Source organism: Lithobates pipiens, unplaced genomic scaffold (genome assembly GCF_037356315.1).
Source record: "Lithobates pipiens isolate NorthernLeopardFrog02 unplaced genomic scaffold, aLitPip1_a1.2 Scaffold_22, whole genome shotgun sequence".
Taxonomy (NCBI): Eukaryota; Metazoa; Chordata; class Amphibia; order Anura; family Ranidae; genus Lithobates; species Lithobates pipiens.
This window is the reverse complement of record NW_027507784.1, coordinates 344,333,347-344,354,972: the sequence shown is the minus strand read 5'-3', so window position 1 is coordinate 344,354,972 and position 21,626 is coordinate 344,333,347. Positions and strand designations below refer to the sequence as shown.

General features: G+C 46.2%; 1 protein-coding gene across 1 annotated transcript in view; it reads right to left on the bottom strand.

Annotated features, from left to right (window-relative positions):
• The window catches only part of LOC143925106 (solute carrier family 15 member 2-like), a 65,824-nt gene extending 46,963 nt beyond the window's left edge, over positions 1-18,861 (bottom strand). Inside the window, 1 exon segment of the mRNA XM_077449719.1 lies at positions 18,741-18,861. Within this exon segment, the coding sequence (XP_077305845.1) occupies positions 18,741-18,846 (106 nt within the window). The 5' untranslated portion in view covers positions 18,847-18,861.
• Positions 18,862-21,626: the final 2,765 nt, after the last annotated feature.

The following is a 21,626-nucleotide window of genomic DNA, read 5'->3' as shown; positions in this document are numbered from 1 at the left end:
ATGGTGTTCTCGTGATTCTTATGTTCCAAATTACCAGAACGCCTTTTTATGGCGCTTTGTGGAAGGCTGCGCGGGTGTATGAGCCTTCATGGGAGGCCGGGCGCCCTCCAGCAATTAAGAAGTCATTCAAGTTGGTGGCACGCTGACCAGCACACGCCGAGAATTATTTCTTCTCTCATCGTATTCCAGCTGTAAAGTTGGCGTCTTGCCGTGCCCCACTCAAACTATACAGAGGTGCTCTCATTATTTGTATATCAGCACCCCAAATTTAGGGCCCCTGAATACTAAAAAAGGAACTTCCCCTAAAACCCCCTCCCCCAGAGATCTCTAGATTCAGAGACTCCCCTATCCATCGGATCCAGCATTGTCCTGCTGCAATCTACTGCTCAGGTATGACAGCCAACCTTCTTCTGTGATGTCATCAGGTGTCCGGCTACCTCTTCCAGGTTCGGGCAGCCAACCCCCCCCACCACCCCAGGGGCGGCTGACAACTCATGGGGCCCCCAGGCAATAGGAGAAGATTATGGGGCCCCCAGCAATAGGAGATTATGGGGCCCCCAGGCAATAGATTATGGGGCCACATGGTATACACATACAGACACACAGTATACACACACAGACACACAATATACACACACAGAATACACCTACACACACTGAAAAGGTACTGGAGAGACGGCAGCTATAATCTTGGGATTAAAAAAACAAACAAACAGATTTTTACATACTGTCCTTGGTTTTACTGAGGCTGGCAACCCTGATGGGGCCCCTTAGTGGCATGGGGCCCTCGGGCAGTGCCCGAGTGCCCGAATGGTCAGTCCGCCCCTGTCCCCCCAATGCACAGCAGCATGCTGATTAGTTCATCCCACTGCTCTGTCCCCCTAACTGCCTGTTCCTTCTCAACACAAGTGCTTGCAGAACATCTGATTGGCTCCTGGCATTGCCCTTTCCTTTCCCAGTCTTGAACTCTTGCTGTGCAAGGATTGCAAGAGGTTGATTATCTTATTGACCATCATAATTGTTGATAGTTCACAGGCTGTATTTAAAGCAGTTGTATATCCGCACAAAAAAAAGTATTTTTTATTATTTTTTTAAAACCTGTAAAGCAAAGGCATAATGAGCTAGTATGCATACTAGCTCATTATGAAATACTTACCTTAGAATGAGGCGTCACCATCTGATCCCTGTCACCGCTGAGGGAGCTGACATGACATGTTACCCTCGGCGTGTCTTCAGGGTTCGCGGCTCTGGCACTGTGAGTGGCCGGAGCCACGATGACGTCGCATCTGCGGGGGAGTCTTCTTTCCAGGAAGGTCCGACAGCATGTGCTGGGACCTTCACAGCGCATGCTGAACTGTACAGGTTTAGGAGATATTCATTTTACTTACAGGTAAGCCTTTTTATAGGCTTACCTGTAGGTAAAAATGGAACAAAAGGATATACAACCACTTTATTCTGCTTTGCATTGAAATGCATTCTGGCCAGATCTAGGGAGGTGCTGGGGTGGGTTGTGCCTCCCCCAGATTTTCGTTGCACCCCCCTCACTGCCCTGCTGACTTGCCATGCTTTTCCCTGCTGACCCCCTGTACACTGCCCTACTAAACCCTTTCCTCTGCCCTGCTGACCCCTGTTCTCCTGCCCTGCTGACACCTGTCCTTTGCCCTGCTGGCCTGTCTTCTGCCATTCTGACCCCTGCCCTACTGACCCCTGTCTTCTGCCCCACTAACCCCTGTCCTTTGCCCTGCTGACCTGTCTTCTGCCCTGCTGACGCCTGTCCTCTGCCCTACTGACCCCTGTCTTCTTCCCTAGTGACCCTGGTCCTCTGCCCTATTGACCCCGGTCCTCTGCCCTGCTGACCTCTGTCTTCAGCCCTACTGAATCCTTTCTTCTGCCCTGCTGACCCTTGTCTTCTGCCCTACTGAACACTTTCCTCTGCCCTGGTGACCCCATTCTCCTGCCCTGCTGACACCTGTTCTCTGCCCTACTCACGCCTGTCCTTTGCCCTGCTGACCTGTCTTCTGCCCTGCTGACCCCTGTCCTCTGCCCTGCTGACCCCTGTCCTCTGCCCTGTTGATCCCTGTCCTCTGCCCTGCTGATTCCAGTACGCTCCCTTGCTGACACCCTGTACACTGCCCTACTGACACCCTGTACACTGGCCTCACATTATTTTTACTGCACCCCCACATCTGACAATGATAGGCTAGCTCTAGCCCTGGGACTCCGCATGTTTTATTGAGGTGCATATGAACGGCAGGCAAAGCAAGTCTCACACAACCTCTTCTTGTCAACTGTCAACAGTTCACTGAAGCTGCATGCGCTCACATGAAAAATGCAGAGTTTGGCAAGAACTCCCTTCAATGGAAATCCCAATGCTTGTATTTAAATAAACTCATACTGGTGTTAATTATTGTTTTTTTTATAACTGCTCAGGGTTCAGCTTTAAGAGCAAAGTCGGTGCACTCTTCCAGGAGGGAGGAGCCGGTCTTATAGGTAATTATATACACCAATGTTTTTATGTCGCACTAATCCTGCAATTACTTAATGCAGATTAGACCATCAGGTTTCAAACGGCTAACTAAGCAGAAAGATCAATCCGTTCCGCTTCATTGCAAGGCAGAAGGGGTGTGGGGACATTGTATGTTCAGTTTTAGATGGAGCCTCATTTCTCTGGATACAGCTTGATCAGAGAGCTGCTATGAGGACCCCCAGCACTGTGTAAACTCATATAATGATTTTATGCAGTCTCCTTTAAAGGGGCACTCTGTCTCAAATTGAATAAAAAATTAAGGAGTTTACACTCTAATGTCCACTCCCCCGCAGTCACACACTATTATTATTATACATTTATATAGCTTTGACATATCCTGCAGCCCTTTACAGAGAACACAGAGCCAGTCGCATCAGTCTCTGCACCAGAGGAGGAGCTCCACCGGGTGGTGCTGTTGGCTCACTCTGCTTTTGTCTCAGCTGGAGGAAACATCAAGCCTGGGCCTGTCCTGCAGGCTTCTCCCCCAAGCACCATGCAGTGGGTGGGGGGAGATGAAGGCGGAGGCTCTCCAGAGGCACTGATGCCTACTCCAAGCTGCAATGGATCCTGGGCCTGTCCCTATGCAAAGGGAGTCCTTACTATTCTTCCAAGATAAAATGGTGAACAGACTTCACCGCATTGCTAAGGAGGAACAGAAACTTGCTGTCGTGAAAGAAGATCTCAGGAAAAAGAAATCCCTGCATAGTAAGTCTGGAAACAGTAAGAGGACATGGACTTTTTTTTGTGGCGTGGGACACATAACAGTGCTTAGCGGCAAGTCTTTCACTGACACTTTTTTTAATTTTACCTCCAGTAGTTTATTGTAAATAGTAGTGTGGGGATTACCTATTATACAAAAGAGCAGCGTGTGGCATTAATAAACATCAACAAATTTCAGCTGTGCCCCCCCCCCCCCACCATGGACAATGTGCCTGGCTGCAGAGTTCATCTCCCCATCCCTGCATGCAGTGCACTGATGGGCACTGATTAGCAGCACTGATTGGCAGCACTGATGGGCACTGATTGGTAGCACTGATGGGCACTGATTGCCACTGATAGGGGGCACTGATTGGCAGCAATGATGGGCACTAATAGCTGCCCCGATTTACACTAATAGGTGACAATGATTAGCAGCACCGATTGGCTCTGATTGGCAGCACTGATGGGCACTGATTTGTAGCACTGATAGGTGGCACTGATTGGCAGCACTGATGGGCAGTAATTGGTAGCACTGATAGGTGCTACTGAGAGGCAGCACTGATTGGCAGCACTTATAGGTGGCACTGATGGGCTTTGATTAGCAGCACTAATGGACACTGATTGGCACTGATAGGCAGCACTGATGGACTCTGATTGGCAACACTTATGGGCACTGATAGGCAGCACCGGTGGCCACTGATTGGCAGCATTGATTGGCACTAATAGGTAGCATTGATAGGCATTGATTGGGAGCATTGATTGGCACTGATTGGCAGCATTGGTTGGCACTGATAGGCAGCAATGATTGGCACTGAATGGCAGCACTGATTTGCGTTGATTGGCACTGATAGGCAGCACTGATTGGCACTGATTGGCAGCATTGGTTGGCACTGATTGGCAATACTTGTTGGCACTGATTAGCAGAACTGGTTGGCACTAATTGGCAGCACTGATTGACAGCACCGATAGACAGCATTGATTGGCACTGATTGGCATGGCAACATGGCATGGCAACATTGGTTGACACTGATAGGCAGCATTGGTTGGCACTGAGTGGCAGCACACACTCAGCAGCTCTAGTAAACCTCACCATCTGCTGCCTGTGAAACTGGTTCAGGTGGGCGGGGACTACACACTCTCTTGAATGCAACATTCCAGGAGACAGGGATTAGGGTGTGCCCAGGCACACCCCGTGCGCACGCTTATGCTCCTGTAGCATGTCTGCAGTCTCTGACCATCTCTTTTATCATGTCTGCAGTCTCTGACCATCTCTATGTCTGCAGTCTCTGACCATCTCCTGCATCATGTCTGCAGTCTCTGACCATCTCTTGTATCATGTCTGCAGTCTCTGACCATCTCTATGTCTTCAGTCTCTGACCATCTCCTGTATCATGTCTGCAGTCTCTGACCATCTCCTGTATCATGTCTGCAGTCTATGACCATCTCCTGCATCATGTCTGCAGTCTCTGACCATCTCTATGTCTGTAGTCTCTGACCATCTCCTGTATCATGTCTTCAGTCTCTGACCATCTCCTGCATCATGTCTGCAGTCTCTGACCATCTCCTGTATCATGTCTGCAGTCTCTGACCATCTCTATGTCTGCAGTCTCTGACCATCTCCTGTAGGATGTTTCTGACAGCCTTCTGTAATGTTACATTTACTAAATATTATGTGTGGCCCTATGGTGCTTTAAGCTGGCACATTGGGGGGGTCCCTTGTCCCCTATAAGTTGAGCAGCATGGCTTTACACGCCGTAGTTTTATACATTTAGCACCAGCTGTAATTCTGCATCAAGCGGCCCTCAGAGCTCCACAAGTTCCTTTGCAGCGCCGGTGTCCTTGTCTCAGCGCCGGGCTGCGTTGGGAGGAATACAGACCTCTCTGATTTATCACAGCTGACATCTCTGCAGTGCGTTTTTTTTTTTTTTTTTTCGACACGCTAAAGCACAAAATATGGAAATCGACTCCAGCGTGTCACTTTCTGTTTGTTCCGCTTCGATTGCTCAAATCTTCCTTCAAATATCTCAGCCTCAGATAAAAAGTGCAGAATCCTCCCTTTGAAATAAAATTCCGCACAATCAAAAGGACTTTTAATACGGCTCGCACCTCTTACACGCTCCTCTGTTAGTCTGAGAAGCGGCTGCAAAGCTTTATCCAAAACTTCAATAGACAAAAAAAAAAAGATTTCTTTATTGAAAAAGACTCAACAACCTGGGAGGCTCGGAGAGGGTAGACTACCTACAAAAAAGCGCGAGGACGCGCAGCGCTTCTGTTTTTACAGAAAGTAAGTCTTTTTAGGTGAGTTTGCCGGCCTCCGGCATGGGCGGAGCTCAAAGGGTCGCAATGGTGACCCCGCCTATGCTCCTGGGGGCCCTTGTGGCCTCCCTGTCACGTCATGTTCTACACCACGAGCTTGCCAAATTGCACCCTCCCCCCCTCCAAAAAAAGATGTATGATCATTATATCTCAGGGGAAAATCCCACCCCCCAAACAAAACAAAAAAATCAACACCTAATCTACATGCTCACCCCCTCCCCCCCCTACAAATCCGCAACCTGCAGAAATCCCTCCTCCCAGCACAAATCTTTGCCCCACTCATCCCGAAAATTTCCCCTCCTAAACAAAATTCACCCTCCTAGCACAAATCCTCGACCCCTTAAAATTTCCTCCCCAAGCTCAACCCCCCCCTCCCACTCCAAATCCGCCTTCCAGCACAGATTCCCCTCCCCCAATCCCCAATCACAGCACATATCCCCCACAATCATCCCTACTAGCACAAATCCCCCCCCAAAAAAAAATATTTCCCCTCTACCATATTACTTTTATGGAACAAATCCTCTTCCCCATCCCCCCTCCCAACACAAATCCTCCCAAATAACCACTCCTAGCTACTGCACCTCCCTAAATTTGCCCTCCTAGAACAATTCTTACCCCCTGCCGCTCCCCTAATTCCCCCTCCCAACACAAATCCCGTCCCCCCAATCTCACCTCACATGATACCACAGTGCCCAGGGCAACCGTCCCTCCTGCCCACCCCCTTGTCCCAGCCCTGCACACAAGGTGGGGAAAGGTAGGCTACACTCTAAGCTGCCGGGTGAAAGTAATGGGTTTGTGTATGAATCTGGAGGTCAGGGTGCCCGCACACCCCTGGTGGGGCCCAGGCCGGGCCCTCTGAGTTTCCTCTTTTACATTGAAGCCCACCGCTTTCACCCAGCAGCTCCGAGTGTGGCCTGCCTGTCCCCACCTCATGTGCATGAGCAGGGGGCAGCAGGAGTAGCTTGGCACGCAGTGGAAGTATTTTGGCAAGCGGTTGGAAGTGGCAGATGGTAGAGAGGGGGGCACCAGGTCAACTTTTGCACCAGGGCCCACAAGCTTTAACCATTTGACCTCCAGAAGGTATTACCCTCTTCATGACCAGGCCATTTTTTGGCTATTCATCACTGCGCTTATTTAACTAGTAATTGTGCGGTCATGCAACACTGTACCCTAATTAAATTTATAACATTTCTTTCCCACAAATAGAGCTTTCTTTTGATGGTATTTGATCACCTCAGTTTTTTATTTTTTATTATATAAACAAAAAATAGACAGAAAATCTTTGGTTAAAAAAACGAAAAAAATAAATAAAATCACAATAAGTGTATATTAATTGGGTTGTGTGAAAGTAATGGGGTCTACAAACTAGGGGATGAATAGTGGGATTTACAAAGCTTTAGACTTTATATTGTAATGGCGGTGATCAGTGACTTATATTGTGACTGTGATAGGATGGCTAAGAGACACTGTCTGCAGGGGTGGCCCATCTTTTGTGGGCGCTCCCTATCCTTGCCCCGCTGCCCTCACTATTCATGCGCCCGTCCCCTTTCAGGATGCCGAGTGCATGAATTCCTATGGGGGGATGGGCAGGGGTGTGGTTTTTTGTAGCACTGATTAGAGCCAGAGGCTCTAATAGGATTCAAAATAGGAATGGCTCGGGGCGCAGAGCACTGCATCTGGAGCCCACCCAGGTGTGGACAGGCAATCCAATTGGATGCCTAGGAGAAGAAGGGAGGAGCCGCACAGAAGACACAGGAGACCGCCCGCCGTCCATAGAAGCCTGCTGCCGCCAGAGCCTGCAACCCACCGAAGCCTGCAACCTGCCTCTGCCACTGGAGCCTGCTACCCTCCAAAACCTGCTGCTGCCTGCCGGAGCCCACAGCCAGGTCCGCCAGAGCCCGCAGCCCGTCCGCCAGAGCCCGCAGCCCATCCGCCGTGACCTGCTTGGGTAGCTGCAAGGGGGGTGGGGGGGGGGTGCTGACTGAGATGACCAGTAGGGGAGGGGTTGTTTGCCGCCCCCCCCCCCCAAAAAAAGACACAGGCTGCCACCGACTGCCTGGGAGGGTCACTAACTAACACTGATATCACTAGTGACAATGGGGGTGAGAGCCGGAGGAGTCGGCAAGAATGGAGCTTCGGCCATGATCTGGCTGTAAAATTGGGTGTGAGGGCCACATGACAATGACATGACAAGATGTATGTGGCCTGCAGGCCTTGTATTTGACATATGTGATGTAGGGCGATAAAGGGGTTATTTATGTGCCTAACTCTGTGTAATGTGGGCTGCTTTTACTTTACTATCTGGCTGTTTTGTCTCCCTGCTCTGCAAGGGGAAGAAGCAGCAAGATCGCCGTTTACAGTACACAAAGTTCTGTGTTTTTTTTTTGTAAACACAGACCTCTGTGTGTGATTGGCCACAGTCGATCCACTGACATCAGCTGAAATCAATGGCTGAAACCAGCTGCAAGACTCGTGCTGTGTACCAATCACAGCATGGGTCGGCGGAGGGGGGGGGGGGGGGTGCGCCACCAAACCCGAGAGAATCAGCCAACGTAGAGGTACGTGATTGTGCCTGCATCTGCCACCCACTCGCAGTATATTTACAGTAAGCAGTCATCGGGTGGTTAAAGGTACGTGTCTGGTCTCCCGGCTCCACCCAAGCTCTGCACACAACAGCAGGCCAACCAAATTTTGGGGGTAAAAAAAGAATCAATCTGCCAACAGATTGAGAGTGTTGGGATTCTGCATGTGCATGCCTCCACGGGTTTGTGGAACGATTGTTTGACATCTCAATTTTCCAAGTGCAACTTTTAATCTATAGCCCCCTAGCATCCTAGCATCACAGGGTCCGCACCTAGCATCACATTAACACGCTTTTGTTTTTTTTCTTCATGCTTCTTTTGAGCATTTGCACCCAGAAGGGGGTGCCCTACGCATGGCAAACGCACCGAAGAAGCACAATCTTTGGGCGTTGAGCTTTATGCGTTTGTTAACCACACCGGGGACCTCTGTTTGAATCCCAGCCAGGACACCACTTGGACGGAATCGGAATGTTTTCCTCTGTAAAGCTCCTGTGGGTTTCCTCCCACGCTGCAAATACACGCTGATAGGTCAGAACTGGTCATGTATGTGAGATGGGGATCTTAGATTGTAAGCTCCTAGAGGGCAGGGGCTGATGTAAGTGTAAAGTGCTATGTAAAGTGTTGGCGCTATATACTGTATATACCTGTAAAAAAAAGAAAAAAAGAAAATGCAAAAATAGCTGTGCCCTAATAAAGCCCACTAATGAATCCAGCTGTGCTCCTACCTGGTACAGAGGAAAACATGAACTGCTAGGGAGGTGAGCACCGCTGATGCCCGATGGTTTCTCTGGTGTATTTAAATACATAAACCTTCATTATGTGAACAAAGTAAAACGGCGCCTGTTATGGGAGACGATGAATTAGGATGCCGATTAATTATCAGAAAGCATCAGCCAACAATGACATTGCATTGGGAGCAGCCTATAGAGAGCCAGCCGTTCCCCTGGCATCCTGCCAATATGGTGGCATGACATCCTGGCACACGTCTCGCCTTTTGTAGAATAGAAATTCTGCACATACCCCCCGAGTGCTACAAGGACAGCTACAGAGAAAAGGAACGCCAATAAAATCCATGGGGACATTTTCTATTAGAAGAGAAGGATCAATCAGTCAAGCTGGAGGTTTTCTAGAGTAATGCTGCTTAAGCAGGGGGTGGGGTGCTGCTTGTGATCCCCTGGGGTGCCGTAAGCATTGGATCTATTTGCCTTGATTTAGAATCATGAATCGCCATGGTGTGTGTGTGGGGGGGCTGGGGGGCAGCCGGCTACTAGCACCATAACTCTCAATGATGCTCTAAAGCCAGGACGCACAGTGCCATTGGTTGGTATGGTGTTGGCAGCTGGCATGCAGGGCCAGTCATAGAATTCGGGAGACACTCGTGCTGCCGGGGTCAAAATATAGGGTTCTGATTTGAAGAGGGGGCTGTGTGATTGGGGGCTTTGGAATTGGGGTCTGTGTGATGGGGGGGCGTACTGTGTCATAGGGAGGACTAAGTGGTGATGGGGAGACTCTCATGTATGTGGGGGCCTCTGACATGATGGACCGGACTCTGATTGGATGGTAAATCTGATTTGAAAGGTGGGCCCTCTGATGCAATGGGGGAATGATGTGAAGAGGAGATTATGATGGGAAGGGGGACACTGACATGATAGGTGGGGGGCTTCTGATGTGAAGGCAGAACTGTGATATGATGGGGGACCTCTGACATGATGGGAAGACTTTGATGTGATGGGGGGACCTCCGATATTAAAGTGGGGCCCCTGATGTGATGGGGGGACCTCTGATGTGATGGGGGATCTCTCATGTGATGGGAGGACCTCTGATGTGACCTCTTATGTGATAGGGGGATCTCTGATGTGATGGGGGGGCTCTGACATAATGAGGGCACATCTGACATGATGTGGGGGTGGGCTCTGATATGATGGGAGGACCTCTTATGTGATGGGGGGACCTCTGATGTGATGGGGGGGACCTCTGATGTGATTGGGGGACCTCTGATGTGATGGGGGACCTCTTATGTGATGGGGGACCTCTTATGTGATGGGGGGACCTCTGATGTGATGGGGGGACCTCTTATGTGATGGGGGACCTCTTATGTAATGGGGGGACCTCTGATGTGATGGGGGAATCTCTGATTGTAATGGGGGACCTCTGATGTGAGGGTGGGCTCTGATATGATGGGAGGACCTCTTATGTGATGGGGGGGGGGATCTCTGATATGATGAGGGGACCTCTGACATGATGGGAAGACTTTGATGTGATGGGGGGACCTCTGATGTGACCTCTGGTGTGATGGAAGGACCTCTGATGTGACCTCTGATGTGATGGGGGGATCTCTGATGTGATGGGGGCCTCTAATGTGATGAGGGGACCTCTGATGTGATGGAGGACCTCTGATGTGATGGGACGGGACCTCTGATGTGATGGGGGGACCTCTGGTGTGATGGGGGGAATTTCCAATGTGATGGGGGGACCTCTGATGTGATGGGGGGAATATCTGATGTGATAGGGGGGATCTCTGATGTGATGGGGGGACCTCTGACATAATGAGGGCACCTCTGACATAATGTGGGGGTGGGCTCTGATATGATGGGAGGACCTCTGATGTGATGGGGGGGGCTCTGATGCTATGAGGGGGCCTCTGATGTGATGGGGGGCCTCTGATGTGATGGGGGGATCTCTGATGTGATGGGCGACCTCTGATGTGATGGGGGGAATCTCTGATGTGATGTGGGGAATCTCTGATGTGATGGGGACCTCTGATGTGATGGGGGGGAGCTCTTATATGGTGGGGGGACCTCTGATGTGATGGTGGGACCTCTGATGTGATGGGGGATCTCTGATATGATGGGAGGACCTCTGATGTGATGGGGGGACCTCTGATGTGATGGGGGGACTTCTAACATAATGAGGGCACCTCTGACATAATGTGGGGGTGGGCTCTGATATGATGGGAGGACCTCTTATGTGATGGGGGGGGATCTCTGATGGGGGGGCATCTGATGTAATGGGGGACCTCTGATGTGATGGGGGGGACCTCTGACATGATGTGGGGATGGGCTCTAATATGATGGGGGGCTTTTGATGTGATGGGGGAACCTCTGATGTGAGGCTTGGAATTTTGCATATTATTATCATTATTATATAGTAAAGGGTACTAAGACTATAAAAAGATTGAGAATGAGAAACATTGTTCTGGTTCACAGCCTGACTTCCCCGGGATGAAAGATGTTCATACTGAGGGGGTATCAATCAGAAGGGAGTCAATTCTAATAGAGAGAACATTTCCAGTGTTTTCTGGCTTAAGAAGAAACATTTGATCATTCTACAATACAAGATTTTACAAAGAAATGTAGATCCCCCATCCCCCCATGCTAGTATACAATACTACACAAATACGTAAAAAATCCTAAAACAAACACAATATAATACAAAGTGTGTACAATGTATAAACATCCCGCCTGTAGAACAGCAACACTTATATTATTTTATGTTCTATTATATATTTTATGTTTCGTTTTCTTTTTCTTTTTTTGTATATAATTTTACAATATATAATAGAGCACAAATCAGCTGAATTGAATGCACATCATATTTTGTGTTTCTCAGTGATGGAGTGCTGTATGTACGATTTGCAAAGATCATCGCCGGGGTTACATCTCTTAAAATATCTCTAGCTTCTGTATGGAGATGATTGAGATGAGCGCAGAGGAAGAAGACACTCTGGTTGGAGACAAAGTTGCGATTCATGAGATAAAGTAACAATGTATTTCAATTTCTGGCCGCACATCGATGCGTCTTCATGTCTGGGCATCGGATGTTTTGATGAGGAACGTTATCAGAGGAAATAAATAATCTATCTAAAATAATTCATGCATCTCAGGACTCGTGTAGACGGGAGTTTTCCTGCATTTGACAGCCTTTGAAAACATACATCAAACGCGAGTCAACAGATCCGCATAAAGGCAGCGTTGACGCCTACAGGGGCAACTGAGCGTGGGCACAATTCCTTGTGTTCCTGCGCATCGGGTGTTGGGCAGTCCGTTCGATTTACTGAGTCAGAAACAGAAAATAAGTCCAGGACTCTTTTTTCAAAAATGTGTCGCAACAAATCGCAATGGTGCTGTGTCACCATGCGGCTTGGTGTGTGCAAAACTGCTTCCCCCCCCCCCCAGATGCTTGGGGGTGCCCTGAACAATGAATGGCACCACTGCATGCTTGCTAAAGGGAAGTGCGTTTTTGTGTGTGTGAGGAAACGCACAATTTTGCGCTCTTCCCCGCCATGCAGTAGCCTGAACATAGCTGTACTTCAATGTTGCGACTTGGATGCAGATTCTGACGCTGCAACTGACCAGCTCTGCATTACTTTAGGTGCGGCACCACCGCATGCTTGCTAAAGGGAAGTGCGTTTTTGTGTGTGTGAGAAAACGCACAATTTTGCGCTCTTCCCCGCCATGCAGTAGCCTGAACATAGCCGTACTTCAATGTTGCGACTTGGATGCAGATTCTGACGCTGCAACTGACCAGCTCTGCATTACTTTAGGTGCATCATTTCCAATTGAGATGCATTTGAACTGCGCTGCACCCGAGTTGAAAAGGCAACGATCGATGGCGACGCCCGTCTACGCAAGCCCTCAGGCTACATTCACACTCATGCGTCTGCATTTAGTGCATTTTTTAGTGCATTTTTCATGCATTTTAATCTGCAGGAACCTTTTTCAAGTAAATGTTTCTTATTTGCTTGTAAATTCCATTTTTTTTTTTAAATACTGTAAAGCTCCATTCTATTTCTGCACAAAAAAAAATGGAGCATCAGGCGCCACTGGTCGGCAATGAATTGGTGCGACAGTATTAATGGTTTCATTGCCGACCAGTGGCGCCTGATGCTCCATTTTTATTTTCAAACCACCTGACTCTCCCCCCTGTTCGGTCGATTGCACCCCCACCCTCCTGTCACTCCGACGATCGCTGAATATTAAATCGCTATTGTTACACAACTGGGTGGGCTCAGGGTGCAGTGCTCTGTGACCCGAGCCCACCCTCAGGCCGCGTACACACGGGCGGACTGTTCGCCCAACTAAGTTCGTCAAACAATCCGACAAACAGTCCGCTCAAAATTTGCATGAACGGACTTGACCACACACAATGAACGAACAGTCCGCTGAAAGCGTGCGCGATGACGTGAACGGCACGTACGACGGGACTAGGAAAACGACGTCCTATACACTGCAATGCAACCTTCGGCCGTGTAAATCCTTTCTGAGTATGCGCGATACTTAGTCCGTCCAACTTGCCTACACACGAGCGGACTGTCCGCTGAAACCAAGTTTGGACGGACAAAACCAAGTTTGAACGGACTGTCTTACGGAAATTCCGTAAGACTTTGTTCGTCAAACTGTCCGCTGAAACAGTCCGCTGAAGCCCACACACGAGCGGACTGTCCGCTGAAACACTGTTCAGTGGACTAAGTTGGGCGAACAGTCCGCCCGTGTGTACGCGGCCTCAGGCTCTAATCATGTGCTTAAAAAAAAAAAAAAAACAACATTGAAATCCATGCGTCGGGGATCCTGCATGTAGATTAGGGGCAGGGAGGCATGGATGAGGAGGGCGGTACCCCTGCACCCCTAATGGAGCGGCCGCCACTGTTGCCGACAAGGGTTGTGACTCGCCATGGGATTTGGAACTATCAAATGGCATGAGAAATCGCACCAGTGTGAACGAGGGCTTAGGGCCCATTAACCCTTGTGTGAACTGTCATGTGACTTTAACATGACAAGTCGCAGCCCCGTGTTTGCAATGGCCCCCGTTCAGATCAGTGCAGCTTAAAGTTGCAGCGAATTTGAAAAGGCGCCTGCACTACTTTTTGTGCAACTTTTGTTGCGGCTTTGGTCCAGAGGATGTAAAGTCGGATCAAAGTTGCTCCGTAGTCGCACTGCGACTTTGTAGATGCACTAATGTGAATGGAGCTTTACAGTATTTAAAAAAAAAAAAATGGAATTTACAAGCAAATAAGAAACATTTACTTTTGTTTCATTACAAAACATTGCACCATTGTCGACTGCAATGGATCGCAAAGCATTGCAGTGCATATAATTACATAGAAGGAAAAAAAAAGCAAGCGCTGCAATGCGTTTTAACAGCACGTGGCACCGCGCATTCACCAGTGCAATCGCGTTATACGTAGAATTCTGTGTGTTGTGAGGTGGGACTGAGCCCCTTGTGAACTGACCACAAAAGACAACTAAAATTATATTCAAATTTTACAAGCAAATAAGAAACATTTGCTTTCGTTTCATTGCGTTGAAAAATGTGCAGAAAATAGGTTGGCCAGTAACAAAAATCGCAATTTGCTGCAGTGTATCGAATTACTAGAAATAAAAGAAGGGGGGGGGGGAGAAATGTAGCAAGCGCTTCAATGTGTTTTAGAAACGCATTGCAGCTCACGGAAGAGCGCGTTCACCCTGCATTGCGGCGCTCAGGTTATGCGCAACAATACTGTGTGAAATCGCAGTTTGCTGCAGTGTATCAAATTACTAGAAATAAAAGAAGGGGGGGAATTTAGCAAGCGCTTCAATGTGTTTTAGAAACGCATTGCAGCTCACGGAAGAGTGCGTTCACCCTGTATCGTGGCGCTCAAGTAATGCGCAACAATACTGTGTGAAATCGCAGTTTGCTGCAGTGTATCAAATTACTAGAAATAAAAGAGGGGGGGGGGGGGGGAATTTAGCAAGCGCTTCAATGTGTTTTAGAAACGCATTGCAGCTCACGAAAGAGTGCGTTCACCTTGCATTGCGGCGCTCAGGTAATGCGCAACAATACTGCATGCTGTGAATGAGCCTCTTAGGAAACTGAACCCAAAGACACCTTAAAAAGGGACTTTCACATTGGCAGCAGTGTCCAATAAGGCCGGATTCACACCTATGGCATTTTTTTAGTGCGTTTTGCACTACAGTCCATTCACCATGGTTTCCTATGGAACACGTTGTGTGGTGCAAATCTGCAAAATGCAAAAAAAAAAACACTAAAAATGCCATAGGTGTGAATCCAGCCTTATATTACACCACAGGCTCAAGCCGCGGCTCACGGTGGCGGCGCACTCCATTAACCTTAATGGGTGCATTTGGCAGGCAATGATGCTTGTCAAACTCTACTAGCTGTGTTAAAATTACTGCAGCATGTGTACAGCCTCATCTGGTTACAATTTAGAATTTAGGCAGATAATCGGGGAGGGATGCAGCTCAACCGCCCAGTTTTATGCCTCCCCAGCCATCCATGTGAAAGGAGCGAAAATTTATTGCGTAAACATTTTTTTTTTTTTTAACCACCGAGCCTCTTTTTGACACTTGCTGTTTACAAGTCAAAATCTGTTTGTTTTTGTTTTTTTTTACTAGAAAATTAGAAAACTTGGAACCCCCAGACACTTATATATATATATATATATATATATATATATATTTTTTTTTTTTTTCAGACACCCTAGAGAATAAAATGGCGGTCATTGCAATACTTTATGTCACACCGTATTTGTGCAGCGGTCTTACAAGCACAATTTTTTTGGGGAAAAAAATACACTTTTTTGAGTTAAAAAAAATAAGACCACAGTAAAGTTAGCCCAATTTTTTTTTTCATATTGTGAAAGATAAATGTTACGCCGAGTAAATTGATACCCAACAAGTCACGCTTCAAAATTACGCCCCGGCTCGTGGAATGGCGACAAACTTTGGCACTTAAAAATCTCCATTGGTGACGTTTACAAAATTTCTACAGGTTACCAGTTTTAAGTTGCAGAGGAGGTCTAATGCTAGAATTATTGCTCTCGCTCTAACAATCCCGACGATACCTCACATGCGTGGTTTGAGCACCATTTTCATATGTGGGCGTGACTTACGTATGCGTTCGCTTCTGCGTGCGAGCTCGTCGGGACGGGGCTCTTTAAAAAAAAATAAAAAATCTTTATTTTTACACTGTCCTCTCTTACGTCCTGCTGTATCTTCAAGACAGGAAGTGAACAGAAATCTCCCCAGCAGGGCTCATAAAGCAAAAAATTGGAATATGGTGTTAAAGCCTTCCCTGGTCTAATGCTAGAATTATTGCTCTCGCTCTAACAATCCCGACGATACCTCATATGCGTGGTTTGAGCACCATTTTCATATGTGGGCGCGACTTACGTATGCGTTCGCTTCTGCGTGCGAGCTCGTCGGGATGGGGCGCTTTAAAAAAAATAATCTTTATGCTTACACTTTCCTTTAAAAAAAAAAAATGTTGGGTCACTTTTATTCCTATTACAAGGAATGTAAACATCCCTTGTAATAGAAAACAAAGCATGACAGGTCCTCTTAAAATGTGAGAACTGGGGGGGGGTCAAAAAGACCTCAGATCTCAAACTTACACTAAAATGCAATAAAAAAAATATATATAAAATTGTCATAAAAAATAAAAAATAAAAAAAAAATTCCCCTTTAAGACCATTGGACGGAAGTGACATTTGACGTCGCTTTCACCCTCCAATGATATGAAGCCGAGTGGGGGCCATCATTCCCTCACTCGGCATCCAGGCAACGCGATCGTCTCCGCCGCTACCGGCATTCCTGAAAATACCGGGGTTATGGCAGCTAGCTGCTGCTATAACAACGGTATTTAGCGTCAAAATACGGGCGCAGCGATTTGCATGAAGTGGATAGGGAGGGCCCATTCGCATCGAATGGAGTGGGATGCATAATCGACCGCACCCCAACCGCATAGGCAGTCCAAGATCCAAGTTATTCAATGGATATAGTTCACACTATTGCAGTGCAATGAAAAAAAAAAAAAAGTACAGCAGGCTGCATTTTTCTGCACTGCAAATGCACAAAATTCCACTTTTAATCAGAGTGCAGTGCGAATGAAAGCCCAAAGAAGAAAAAAAAACGATGAAAGTGGGATTGCAAGCTTAGAAAAAAAAAATGGACGTCCCATGCAATTTCTGATGTGCATGGGCCACGGCTCCGTTGACAATAATGCGTTTTTGTTTTTTGCAGAAATGCAGGATATGTTATTTTTTTTTTTTAACATGGGTTCCCATGGAAGATGTATACATCAATGTATTTTTTTTACCTTTTGCGTTTTTGGGCCAGCGACTTTTTTTAAAAAGCAAAATGGTGCTTTTTTTTCCTTTTTTTTTTTTTTGGTTCAATAGATTACAATGGAGAAGCTGCAGAAACGCATTTAGTGCGTTTTTTTTTTTTTTTTCCGTGATTTTCATTTTTTAATCTGCCCAACAACAAATTTTCTCAAAAAAAAAAAAAGCACAAAAAAAATAAAAATTGCGGCAAAATCACAGTAAAACACGGTTAAATTTTTTTTTTAAAAAGCAGAAAGCACAGCAAAAAGCACTGCAGAAACGCTGCATGCATAGATGTGAATCGAGCCTCATGGGTGCATTTGGCAGGCAGTGCCGCCTGTCAAACTCTTCTAGCTGCTTTCTAAAATTGCTGCAGGGTGTGTACACAGCCCCTCATCTGCCTGCAGAATTTAAGTGGATGATCAGAGAAGGAGGGGGGGGGGGGGGTAGCGGTAAAACTGCAGCTCAACTGCCTGTTTTTAATTCCCCACCCCCAACCATCCATGTGAAAGGAGAAACAAAAATATATAAAGATTCAAAGTAAAAACGAAAACTAATAAAACATTTGCTTATGCTTTGTTAGGATCGGGAGGTAAGGCGTTTTTAGCGTTTTTTTTGCATTTTGTAGATTTGCACCACACAGCGTCTTCCATAGGAAACCATGTTAAATGGACTGCAGTGCAAATCTGCAAAATGCAAAAAGCACAAAAAATGCCATAGGTGTGAATCCAGCCTAAGGGTCCATTCACACCGGAAGTTGGATGCATTCTGACTGCACTCCAAATGCACAGAGCATGTGATTCTATGGGGGGGTGGGGGGGGGGGAATATAGAAAAAAGTACAAAAATGAAAGAAAAAAGTACAGCAAACTGCACATTTTCTGCACTGCAAATGCACAGAGATGCATGCAAATGCATAAAAAATGCATGAAAATGCACTGCGTCAGAGTGCACATAAGATCCCAAATAAGAAAAACGGATGGAAGCGACCTCAGAAGGCGAGCCTATAAATAAACGCACCGCAAAATGCATGTAAAAATGCACGTGCCACGCAGCTTCTGAAGTGGCCCTAGCTTGCTACCTTGTTTCAAATTGCTGCAGCCTATGCACAGCTCCATCCACCTGTAGATTTTAGGTGGATAAAACTAATCCCCCCCCCCCCCCCTCAGGTGCAAGGAGCAAAAAAATAAAGATTTTTAGATTTTTATAGCAGTTTTTAGCTTTCTAGTCTGCATGAAGCCTTATTTAAATTTAAAAAAAAAAGTGATTTGCTTTTTTTTTGATGCGATAATATATTTCCCAAAATATTTTCAAAGTTATCCTTTCGCTGGAATAATAATAATAATTAGTTGTTCTATTTGTTATTATTATTATTATTATTGTTATTATTATTATTGTTATTATTATTATTATGATTATTATTATTATTCTTGTTACTATGTATAAACACATGACTGCAGCAGACAATACGAGTACAGCTCTGCAGAGGTGAATGCGATTCTCTCTCCATCCTTTACCTGCCCCCATGGTCGCTCCTTTCTCCCTGCGCAGTCCTCCAAGGAAGAGCGCCGTTCCTCCTTCGCATCTTCCTTTTTCTTCATCTCCCAATTTGTGGTCAATCATTCACCCGCAGATCCGGCCTTTCCTCCGGCCACCAATAGCGAGCTTTCCTATTTTTTTTTTTTTTTTCCTGGTCGGGATGAGATGTGAATGGAGGTGATTGTCAACCTTCGGACTGTCCTTCGTGGAAAAGTGATTTTTTATTTTTTTTTATATATATAGTTTTGTAGATGTTATTCATGTAATGAGACAAATACACTGCAAACACTTTCATTGGGACCAAAGGCAGTGCATGACGTTGTCTGGCCATCTACAGTGCCTTGAAAAAGTATTCATACCCCTTGAAATTCACCACATTTTGTCAAACATTAAGAACTATCTTCAGTGTAATGAAGAATAAGGAGTCCTGAAAGTCATGGTTTGGCCCCCTGCAAAGCCCTGATCATGGAGTCTGTCTTGGGTGAAGGACTGGAGAAGATCTGTGCTTAGTCCTCCAAGATGTACATAGAACAACCTTCAAAAACTGTGTGCAATTCTTCCTAGAAGAAGGCGGGGGAGGGGGGGGGGTACACCTGCCTAAAACTTTTGCACAGATGTATATATATATATATATATATATATATATATATATATATATATATATATATATATATATATTTATTTATTTATATAATTAGTGTCTTGAAAAAGTATTCATACCCCTTAAAATTCCCCACATGTTGTCATGTTACAACCAAAAACGTAAACGTATTTTATTGGGATTTTATGTGATGGACCAACACAAAGTGTCACATAATTGTGAAATGGAAGGAAAATTATAAATGATACAAATAAATATGTGAAAAGTGTGGGGGAGAGGGGGGGTATTTGTATTCAGCCCCCTTTCCTCTGATACCCCCTAACTAAAATCTAGAGGAACCAATTGCCTTCAGAAGTCACCTAATTAGTAAATAGAGTCCACCTGTGTGAGATTTAATCTCAGTAGAAATGCAGCTGCTCTGTGTAGCCCTCAGAGGTTTGTTAGAGAACCTTGGTGAACAAATAGCATCATGAAGACCAAGGAATACACCAGGCAGGTCAGGGATAAAACTGTGGAGAAGTTTAAGGCTCCGTGCACACTGGAGCTCAACGGCCGTTTTGAGAGTTTGGGCGTTTTTTTTTTTTTTTTTAACAGCTCATAAACTCCCTTCTATGTTATCCCATGTGTCCGTGGCACAGGTGGACATTTTTGGACGTTTGTCAGCAGTGGAGTTTATGGGCTGTTTTCTGAACGCCATAAAAAAAAGCGTTCAGGAGTCGTTTTTCTGACGATGAAAAAAAAAACGACAAACGCTGATAAACGCTGATAAACGCTGATAAACGCTAAAAAACATGGCTCACCAGCGTTTAACGTTTTTGATCCATTGAAAAAAAAAAATTAAAAGCTAAAAAAAGCAGAAAAACGCTAATAAACGCTAATAATAAAAATAAGACGTTAAAAAAACGTTGAAAGGCTCACTGCAAAGCTGCTGGCGTTTTTATAACATTATTTTAAAGTGGAGCTTCCGCTCATCGGAACCCTCCCCCCCTCCGGCGCCACAATTGGCACCTTTCAGGGGGGAGGGGGTGCAGATAGCTGTACAGTACAGGTATCTGCACCCACTTCCGGGATAGCTCTCTGCGGAAAGGGGCGTAGATTACGCCCCTTTCCGCAAGTGCCCGCCCCTTTCCGCAAGTGCCCCGCTGCCTGCTGGGAAAACACACAGATCCCAGAGGCAGCGGGGACTGTCCTTATTGCGCAGCGCGGCTCGCGCATGCGCAGTAGGGAACCGGGAAATGAAGCCGAAAGGCTCCATTTCCTGATTCGCATACCCAAGATGGCGGCGGCAGCACCCGAGAGACGATCTACAGATCGGCTTCGGGTGCCGACATCGCGGGCGCGCTGGACAGGTAAGTGTCACTATTTTAAAAGTCAGCAGCTGCAGTATTTGTAGCTGCTGGCTTTTAAAAAAAAAAAAAAACGCGGAGTCCCGGTGGACTCCCGCTTTAAGGTCCGGTGTGCATGGAGCCTTAAAGCAGGACAGAATTAAAAAAAATATATCAGCCAAGAATATGGGGAGTGAGGCACCACATCCCATATATTACAAAGTATACAAAAGAAAGGAATGGGGGGGGACTCAGAAGGTGCCAGAAAAACACAGTTTACACATATTAAGAAACTATGTAACAAATTTTATTGAATACATTTAAAAAGGTACTTTGTCTAATAATACTGTATTTCATGTTCTTTTCTGTCGGTGGTTAAGATATTCCTACTTTATTATATTTTTCCATGGTTTTAATTTTTTCATTACTATTATTATTTTTTTTTCTTTTTTTTTTGTTGTTTTTGATTTTATGTAAATTTTCATTCACAATGTATGAATTTGTATCTTTATTCCTTTTTTAATCAATAAAATATTTTATAGAAAAAAAAAAAAAGGTACTATTCTCTCTGTTAAAATATATTTTTCAGAAATAAAATATCATGTGCGATCCAAGCATACTGTACAGCAGGGGGAGGCAGCCGGGGGGCCCTCCGACTGTTGTAGAACTACATTTCCCATGAGGCATTGCAAGGCTGGCAGTTACACTTACTCCCAGAATCATGATGGGACTTGTAGTTCTGCAACAGCCAGAGGGCCCCATGTTGCCTACCCCTGCTGTACAGGGATATTTGCTCAACGTGTTTCGCCAGCAAGATGGCTTCTTCAGGAGACTTTATGCTTCATTGTACAGGTTCTTACATCACAGTTCCCAACTGTCCCTGATTTGGAGCAATGTCCCGCTGTCCCTTATTCCTCCTCATTTGTCCCTCATTTTGG